The sequence below is a fragment of the Mus musculus genome, chromosome 6 (genome assembly GCF_000001635.26).
Source record: "Mus musculus strain C57BL/6J chromosome 6, GRCm38.p6 C57BL/6J".
NCBI lineage: Eukaryota > Metazoa > Chordata > Mammalia > Rodentia > Muridae > Mus > Mus musculus.
The window spans coordinates 56,948,947-56,958,209 of NC_000072.6; the positions used below are offsets into that span (position 1 = coordinate 56,948,947).

At 35.6% G+C, this 9,263-nt stretch overlaps 1 protein-coding gene across 3 annotated transcripts in view; it reads left to right on the forward strand.

Annotated features, from left to right (window-relative positions):
* Positions 1 to 8,662, forward strand: part of Vmn1r4 (vomeronasal 1 receptor 4) — a 33,695-nt gene extending 25,033 nt beyond the window's left edge. For 2 of the 3 annotated variants that reach the window (XM_030255206.1, XM_006505672.2), the window contains one exon: positions 7,515 to 8,662. In XM_030255206.1, coding sequence (XP_030111066.1) covers positions 7,567 to 8,460 — 894 coding nt within the window. In that variant the 5' untranslated portion in view covers positions 7,515 to 7,566 and the 3' untranslated portion in view covers positions 8,461 to 8,662. Of the gene's footprint in view, positions 1 to 7,514 lie in introns of those variants that run through there. The other variant, NM_134176.1, reaches the window with a different exon arrangement.
* The last annotated feature ends 601 nt before the right edge of the window (positions 8,663 to 9,263 follow it).

The following is a 9,263-nucleotide window of genomic DNA, read 5'->3' on the forward strand; positions in this document are numbered from 1 at the left end:
GAGCTGTTACTTTCTAGTTGAGATCCTAAAGCCACTGTCAAGTATGGCAGACACCATGAATGCTTTGGAAGCAGGACGGATATCTTGGGGAATCTAGATTGTTTTTCTATTTCTTTTAAATGAGACATCATTACTTTTACTTTTTTTTTCCCACAAGGACTGGGATCAGTTAATCCACACAGACAGGTGTGGCCTGGAGAGAATAGCTCACACACGGGAAACCCAGAGTCAGCTTTTCCCACTCTACTGTTCTCCTGGAAGTAGGAAAGTTTACTTTTCTATTTGATGATGCCACTTTGTAACAACTTCAATGTCAGAACTGCCTTTTCCAGATGACAAGATAACTGTAGGTCTAGAGGGAGATAAGCTGAGGACAGTTCTTCTGTATAACTACTTCTTAGGATCTCATTCTACAAGGATGTTTATGGGAGGTCCAGTCGGTGAGTGGTTCTTCTTCTTTTTAAAATTCTCTTCATTATAGTGAGAGCAGTAGGTGGTAGAATGAAGCAGGATTCTGTAATAAATGATTAGAGCATTTTCTACTTACAATTTTACTTCTGAGTTATATTGTATCATAAGTAAACTATAGATGCTTGCAGACTTAAGAATGTTGGTGTAATGATTAATACAAGAAAACAGATTTCACTGTCTGATCTCTTCTACATGTGAGAGTATAGAAAGCCTAGAAGAAGGATGGATAGAGACAGGAAAAGCTAATAGGTTGAAGATGATTACTAAACATTATATATTAAATGAAAATATCATGACAACCATTAATTTTTATAATGAAACTACACTGATATATATTTAAAAACTAACTCCATATCAGCCTTTTAAGGAGCCTACCTGACAGAGGATTGTACTCAGTGTATGCTTTAAGAATTCTAAGATCATGGTCAACTGTATTAGTTTTCCATCCCTGTAATAAAACACCTGAGATATCTTAGAGGGTGAAAATCAAAATATCATATTTATTGTTTTGCAGTGGTTGATTTATAATATTGATGCATTTGAATTGTACTTTGTATTTTCCAATTTTACTACTTTTCTCAAGTTAATTGACTATATTTATTTATCATGTGAAACATGCTGCGAATGTACAACAAATATTAACTAGTGTAGTGTTTATCAGTAATTTTCTAGTGTGTTAAATTTACATATACTTATGATTATTTAGGAAAGTATGACATAGCAAAGCATAAATAAGTTGTAAATAGATTTGTTTAATCTATTAAAATAATTTCTCATAAAGTAGATATTTTATAGGGAATTAAAAAATATTTGGAAATATCAGCTCATTTATTAAATGCTTATAAAATTATCCTTACACAAATATAATTTTTGGTAGGAGTTTTAGTCATTTTATTAAAATGAATTTCTTTTTCTTATTTCAGTTTTTCTAAACTGAACCTTGTAATATTGAAATGGAATATTATTGAGTAAGCTTTTCATTATCAGTGAGAAATATATTTACAATTCTTGAGTAGTATAAGATTATTTAAAGTCAAAATCACTAAGGTTCCCTCTAACAGTTACAAAATATAATTTCTTGATAAAAATCTACTTATGCACACACACACACACACACACACAAATACACAAATACACAAATATACAAATACACAAATACACAAATACACACACACACACACACACACACACACACACACACACACACACATAGAGCCAAGTAATTTAAGTTTAGGTAATGACTATCACAAGTAAATTTTTATTTCCCTGAAATATCAGTTACTAATGTATATAGGAGATTAAAATGCAAAATGCAGGCATGTGTTTGGCACACCTATGATCCCATCACTTTCAAGGCTAAGGTAGGAGAATAGTGTGTTTAATTGAAGCCAGTCTGAACTTGGTTGAGATCCTATCTCTGTCTGTCTGTCTGTCTGAATGTCTGTTTTTCTGTCTGTCGGTCTATCTGTCCCTCTCTCTCCCTTTCATACACACAGACACATATACAAGAAAATCAAACTGGAAAACTGAGAGTGTAGAATTATAAACTATTGTTAATGAAATGGAACAAAATAATCCCAATAACCATGCATATCTCCCTGGTCCAGCATATCAACATCATAAAAACCAGTTGTCAGAAATACAAGTTTATATTAGCAAGGATTACAGAATTTTTGTTTTGTTTTGAATAATTTACTTAAAAGTCTCTACTGGTGCACTAGGCAGAATCATTGTGGATCTGACCAGATCACCCAGAAAACAGAGGACATAGCTCCATTTTCCTTTATGTTCATTTTTTTCACTGAAGTGATGTAACCGTATTCACAGTAGCAGCTACAGAACACACTGTGCTAGTGATATACTCTTAGGCCTGATAGTCTAATAATCTCTATCCCTCTCCCTCTCAGCCTCAGCCTCTGCCTCCCTCCTCCTCTCCCTTTCCCTCCTCTTCTCTCTTCCTTCCCCCTTTCTCTCTCCCTCTCTTTTTCTGTCTTGTGCATACACCACAAACTACATAAAACACACACACACACACACACACACACACACACACACATTTCCAGTCAATATTCTCATATCTTTCTCAAACTCACACCATTCAACTTGTGATGAAGCTTTGGGTATGACTGCTTCGTCACAGTCTCTGCAGTGATGTTCTTCCTGCTGCTGCTTCCTTTCATGGGAACTGGCTAATAACTGTGAGGCTATAAAATTCTACTCAACAGCTTTGTGTTTTCAGTTAAACCTGTGCTAAATTTAATTTCCAAATAAGAATTCATGAATTTAAATTATTTAAGAGTATCAGGTAAGAATTATGAATTACTACTTTATTAAAAAGTATAAATTATTCTTTCTGGCATTCTATATTTTACATAGGTTTCATAAAACTAATTTGGAGGCCTAGTTCTTTCTCTTTTGGGGATCCGTAAAATCATCTTTGTGTTGCTGACAGTGGACAGTACATCAGCCAACAATTTTATTTGTCACCCGAAAGTCACATACTCACTTTATATTCTCTCTGAGCAGTCATACATCTTTTAGGTCATTACTCACCAAATGTGGTGAAGCTTAAAACAAAAATGATACTTTCAATTAACTATACTTGTATGTTCCCTATATTACTAAATCTTCACAAACAGAATACAAAGATCACTATATGTGCACAAAACAAGACTGCTCTAAAATCAAATATTGTGATAAGGAAGAGGTGAAGTGACTGTTCACAGGAGAATGCCGAGCTGTGCATAAAGACACTTTTCTTGTCTCTAGCTCTCTTTGTTATATGCTTCTTCAGACACTTGGCTGCAGACTGCTTAGTCTTTTAGTCTGGGTCAACTTAATAGTGGTGGCTTCTCCAGTATTATAAATGTTGAAGTGCATATTTGGGATAAGAAAATACATTACTACCACTTACTTTATTATATTATAATCTATTATATTAATTATAATAATTATAATTATATAACAAATATAATACAAAATTATAACATATAATAATTAGGAAATTATTGAGGTATAATTAATAATAAATTATTATATGTAAATGGTTTGTCCATTTGTTGGTTTAGAATTAGAATTGGGCTATAGTTCTTTTTTTTTTTTTTTAATTTTTTTTATTTTTTATTTTTTCTTTTTCTTTTCTTTTTTTTTCTTTCCATTTTTTATTAGGTATTTAGCTCATTTACATTTCCAATGCTATACCAAAAGTCCCCCATACCCACCCACCCCCACTCCCCTACCCGCCCACTCCCCCTTTTTGGCCCTGGCGTTCCCCTGTTCTGGGGCATATAAAGTTTGTGTGTCCAATGGGCCTCTCTTTCCAGTGATGGCCGACTAGGCCATCTTTTGATACATATGCAGCTAGAGTCAAGAGCTCCGGGGTACTGGTTAGTTCATAATGTTGATCCACCTATAGGGTTGCAGATCCCTTTAGCTCCTTGGGTACTTTCTCTAGCTCCTCCATTGGGAGCCCTGTGATCCATCCATTAGCTGACTGTGGGCATCCACTTCTGTGTTTGCTAGGCCCCGGCATAGTCTCACAAGAGACAGCTACATCTGGGTCCTTTCGATAAAATCTTGCTAGTGTATGCAATGGTGTCAGCGTTTGGATGCTGATTATGGGGTGGATCCCTGGATAAGGCAGTCTCTACATGGTCCATCCTTTCATCTCAGCTCCAAACTTTGTCTCTGTAACTCCTTCCAAGGGTGTTTTGTTCCCACTTCTAAGGAGGGGCATAGTGTCCACACTTCAGTCTTCATTTTTCTTGAGTTTCATGTGTTTGGGAAATTGTATCTTATATCTTGGGTATCCTGGGTTTTGGGCTAATATCCACTTATCAGTGAGTACATATTGTGTGAGTTCCTTTGTGAATGTGTTACCTCACTCAGGATGATGCCCTCCAGGTCCATCCATTTGGCTAGGAATTTCATAAATTCATTCTTTTTAATAGCTGAGTAGTACTCCATTGTGTAGATGTACCACATTTTCTGTATCCATTCCTCTGTTGAGGGGCATCTGGGTTCTTTCCAGCTTCTGGCTATTATAAATAAGGCTGCTATGAACATAGTGGAGCATGTGTCCTTCTTACCAGTTGGGGCATCTTCTGGATATATTGGGCTATAGTTCTTACAGTTTGTAGACTAAGGTTAGAATTAAGTATTCTCCTGGAGGTTTATTTATCTTACTATATATATTATTTATATTACTATATGTATAGATAGTAAGATAAATAAACCTATATACACAAACATATACATACATATATGTATATATATATGTATGTTTTTCATACATATATTATCTGTACACCTCTTGTATGCTTGGTCAAAGAAAATTTGTATCCCATTCAACCAGAGTCACATATGCTCACAAGCCACCATGTCATTGCTGAGAATTAAACTCAGGTCTTATGAAACCCAAGCGTGCTCTTGACCATTGAGCTACATCTCCACTCTGCTTCCTGTAAAAAGCTCTGTATCCTGGAGCTTTTATAAACAGAACACCAATGTGCACCTACTGTAAACGTCTCTTGGTGAGAGAATTAGATGTTCGGCTCTGGTAATTGGGATGAATCCATTCCTTTACTAGATTACGTTTTTAATAGCAAAATAATGTAAATATTAAATGTGTGACTTATGGTGTCATGTCCATATAAAAGTTATAGGATAGTCTCAGGCACTAGCTTCTGAATTATTTTTATACATACATGCATATATATATATTCCATATATGTGGAATATATATTCTCACAAGAATCTGATTCAGTGTAGTCATTTTAGATTTCTCTATCACAAGCTGATTTGAAGTAATGAATTAAATTAATTCCATAATAAATTGATTTTAGTCATCAGGTCAAATAACTAACATAGGCACTAAATGTAAGACTGTTGAGTGAAACTATGGAAAGTGTGTGGGTTCTGATGATGTATGATAGCACTGGGGACCTTGTTTTCCACTGCATGGGAAGAATATGTTTTGAAACAGAAATATTGAAACAGGATCACTGGTCATCATCAGTTTATGTTTGTCATACCATATTGATAGTAGTGTTTGTCTTAGTATCCCTGGTTCTCTCTTATTGGGGAGATGTATGTAGTCTATAATAACTACAGAAACCAGGAAAGCAAAAGAGGAGCATTAACCAAGTAGGGGTGGGATGGAAGCAATAGAGAGCAGAAAATTAGGGTACAAATGATCTCCTGAGTGAACTAGGGAAAGAGTGGCTTTTCAGAGTGTGGAGGAGGATAAATAAAGAGATAGGTAGGTAAAATATCAACATGGATTTCTGAAAAGCCATAACTACTCATTCTATTAACTAATTACACTGCCCCTCCTAAAAGGAATGGAAAATACAATTTGTCTTGTTAGCTTGGAGTTAGTTCTTTAAACTTGAAGTTTCATAAAAGATGATGGTATGGGAACTAAAGTAGGAGAGGCCTAGGGCCATCTCGAACCATAATAATGGTCCTATGGTGTGGAAAAGTAAACTTTAATTCAGATCCTGGGGATATAAGATTTCTTTGAAAAAGAAACATAAAAACAGATGGATTGAGAAAGATATTATCTTGATTAAAATACTGGGATTACCATGAATTATCACTGTGATTGCATTAGAATTATGTCAAAGCATGGATAGTTGCAAACTAGAACACAGTAAAATTATAGGATATGAGACTGAATCTCCTGATTTTTTGGATTTCTTTTTTTTTTCCATTTTTTATTAGGTATTTAACTCATTTACATTTCCAATGCTATACCAAAAGTCCCCCATATCCACCCACCCCCACTCCCCTGCCCACCCACTCCCCCTTTTTGGCCCTGGTGTTCCCCTGTACTGGGGCATATAAAGTTTGCAAGTCCAATGGGCCTCTCTTTCCAGTGATGGCCGACTAGGCCATCTTTTGATATATATGCAGCTAGAGTCAAGAGCTCCGGGGTACTGGTTAGTTCATAATGTTGTTCCACCTATAGGGTTGCAGATCCCTTTAGCTCCTTGGCTACTTTCTCTAGCTCCTCCATTGGGAGCCCTATGATCCATCCATTAGCTGACTGTGAGCATCCACTTCTGTGTTTGCTAGGCCCCGGCATAGTCTCACAAGAGATAGCTACATCTGGGTCCTTTCAATAAAATCTTGCTAGTGTATGCAATGGTGTCAGCGTTTGGATGCTGATTATGGGGTGGATCCCTGGATATGGCAGTCTCTACATGGTCCATCCTTTCATCTCAGCTCCAAACTTTGTCTCTGTAACTCCTTCCATGGGTGTTTTGTTCCCAAATCTGAGGAGGGGCATAGTGTCCACACTTCAGTCTTCATTCTTCTTGAGTTTCATGTGTTTAGCAAATTATATCTTATATCTTGGGTATCCTAGGTTTGGGGCTAATATCCACTTATCAGTGAATACATATTGTGTGAGTTTCTTGGTGAATGTGTTACCTCACTCAGGATGATGCCCTCCAGGTCCATCCATTTGGCTAGGAATTTCATAAATTCATTCTTTTTAATAGCTGAGTAGTACTCCATTGTGTAGATGTACCACATTTTCTGTATCCATTCCTCTGTTGAGGGGCATCTAGGTTCTTTCCAGCTTCTGGCTATTATAAATAAGGCTGCTATGAACATAGTGGAGCATGTGTCCTTCTTACCTGTTGGGGCATCTTGGATTTCTTTTGTGAATATTTTCCTGATTAATGTAATTTTTCAGTTGTACAAATATAATTAACATTCTGTGCTCATCACTACTGTTTTAGGTGTTAACAAGAAGTGAGGCAATTAAATCAGTCAGATTGGATTTCTAAGGCATGAGAGTAATACAGGGCTACAAAGTGAGGATTCTGTACAGATATGACTGTAATTGTGTTTACTATATCCAATTTTCTACATATACAGCAGAAACACTGAAGATATAGAAATGTAGGCTATGATGTACAATCTGGAAGATGAAATGTTAAAGAGACAGATTATTCAAGAATTAGTACAGAAAATAGAATGATAATATAGCCAGTATATCATAAATTTGATGTTTGCTCTATTATTTTTTTCAGATATACGAAATAAACTTCCACTATCCTCTTAAGATGAATACACTCTCCACTTATGTTCTCACTCAAAAATGTCCTTTATTTCCAAGCTGGGCTTGGAGTCCTGGCCAACATGTTTCTTCTTTGTTTCTATATTTACATAATCCTTGGTCACAGACCGAAGCCCACGGACCTGACTTCCTGCCAACTGACCTTCGTTCACATAATGATGCTCCTTACTGGAGGGGATATTTTGCTTACAGACTTACTTGCATCACTGAACACTGAGAATGACTTCAAATGTAAGGCAACTTTTTATATAAACAGGATGATGAGAGGCCTCTCTATCTCTGCCACCTGCCTCCTGAGCGTGTTCCAGGCTGTCACAATCAGTCCCAATACCTCACTGTTGGCAAATTTTAAACAAAAAGTAAAAAAATACATGATCAGTGCTTTATTTTGTATTTGGTTTTTCAATTTCTCTGTCAGTACTGACATAATATTCTATGTTGGTGGTTTTACCAATGTGAGTGAGAACAAACAGATAATGGTCACTAAATCTTGCTCACTCTTACCCTTGAACTACATCATCAGAGGATTGATTTTAACAATGACCATCTTAAGAGACGTGTTTCTTGTAGGAGTCATGCTGACTACAAGTGTATACATGGTGATTTTCTTGTTCAGGCATCAGAGGCAATGCAAGCATCTTCATAGCATCAGCCACCTGAGAGCCTCCCCTGAGAAAAGGGCTACCCAGACCATCGTGCTGCTGGTGGTTTTCTTTGTGGTCATGTACTGGGTGGACTTCATCATCTCATCCACCTCAGTCCTGTTATGGATGTATGACCCAGTTCTCCTGACTGCTCAGAAGTTTGTGGTGAATGCCTATCCCACAATTACTCCTTTGGTACAAATCAGTTCTGATAACAGAATAATCAATAGGCTGAAAAACCTACAGTCACAATGACATCTTATATATTTTCAAAAGTATGTTTTCTTTCTTCTTTAAAAAGCTAGATTTATATGTGTAAGTATTGTGCCAGAGTGTATTCATGTGTGCATTTCCGGTGTCCACAGAGGTGAGAAGATGTCATGGAATCCCCTGGAGTTGGATTTACCACTGGGTATCAAGAATCATCCTCTGTTGCCCCAGTTTTTTTGTTTCCAAAACACAGATTCTTTAAACTTTAATGGTTAAAGTAGCAAAGCAAGATTCTTTATATGATTTAAATAAAATTTGTGCTATTACATACATACATTCTTTTGACAATTCTGTTGCCAAGTACTAGAGAGTTAAGTTAATTGTACAAAATAAGTTGATATTTCCACATGAATTCTTTCTCCTTTTTACTTTATATAGTAAATATTAATTTGATGCTGAGTTTGTTTACTCAAAGCAAGATCCTTGTTGATATTGACTTTTGAGCTTTCTATTGTTTTTAATTTACTTTCACTCATTAAAAATAGTTTAAATATTTTATCTTAATTTTATTTTTCCCCCCAATCAAAATTTATCTGGATCCATAAAAATAATGTGAATTTTAAGTTTCCATTATTACCACAGTTATTTAATGGGTCTTTTGTGAAAATGTCATGTGCCTGTTTATTTGTACTTCATTTTATCCACTTATTAAAATATTAATGGTAAATAATTTTTATATACATATACATCTTATATAATGTTTTTATTTTGTATCTGTATGTATGTATGTATGTATGTATGTATGTATGTATGTATATGTGTATGCACAGCTGAAGGATGTGTGTATA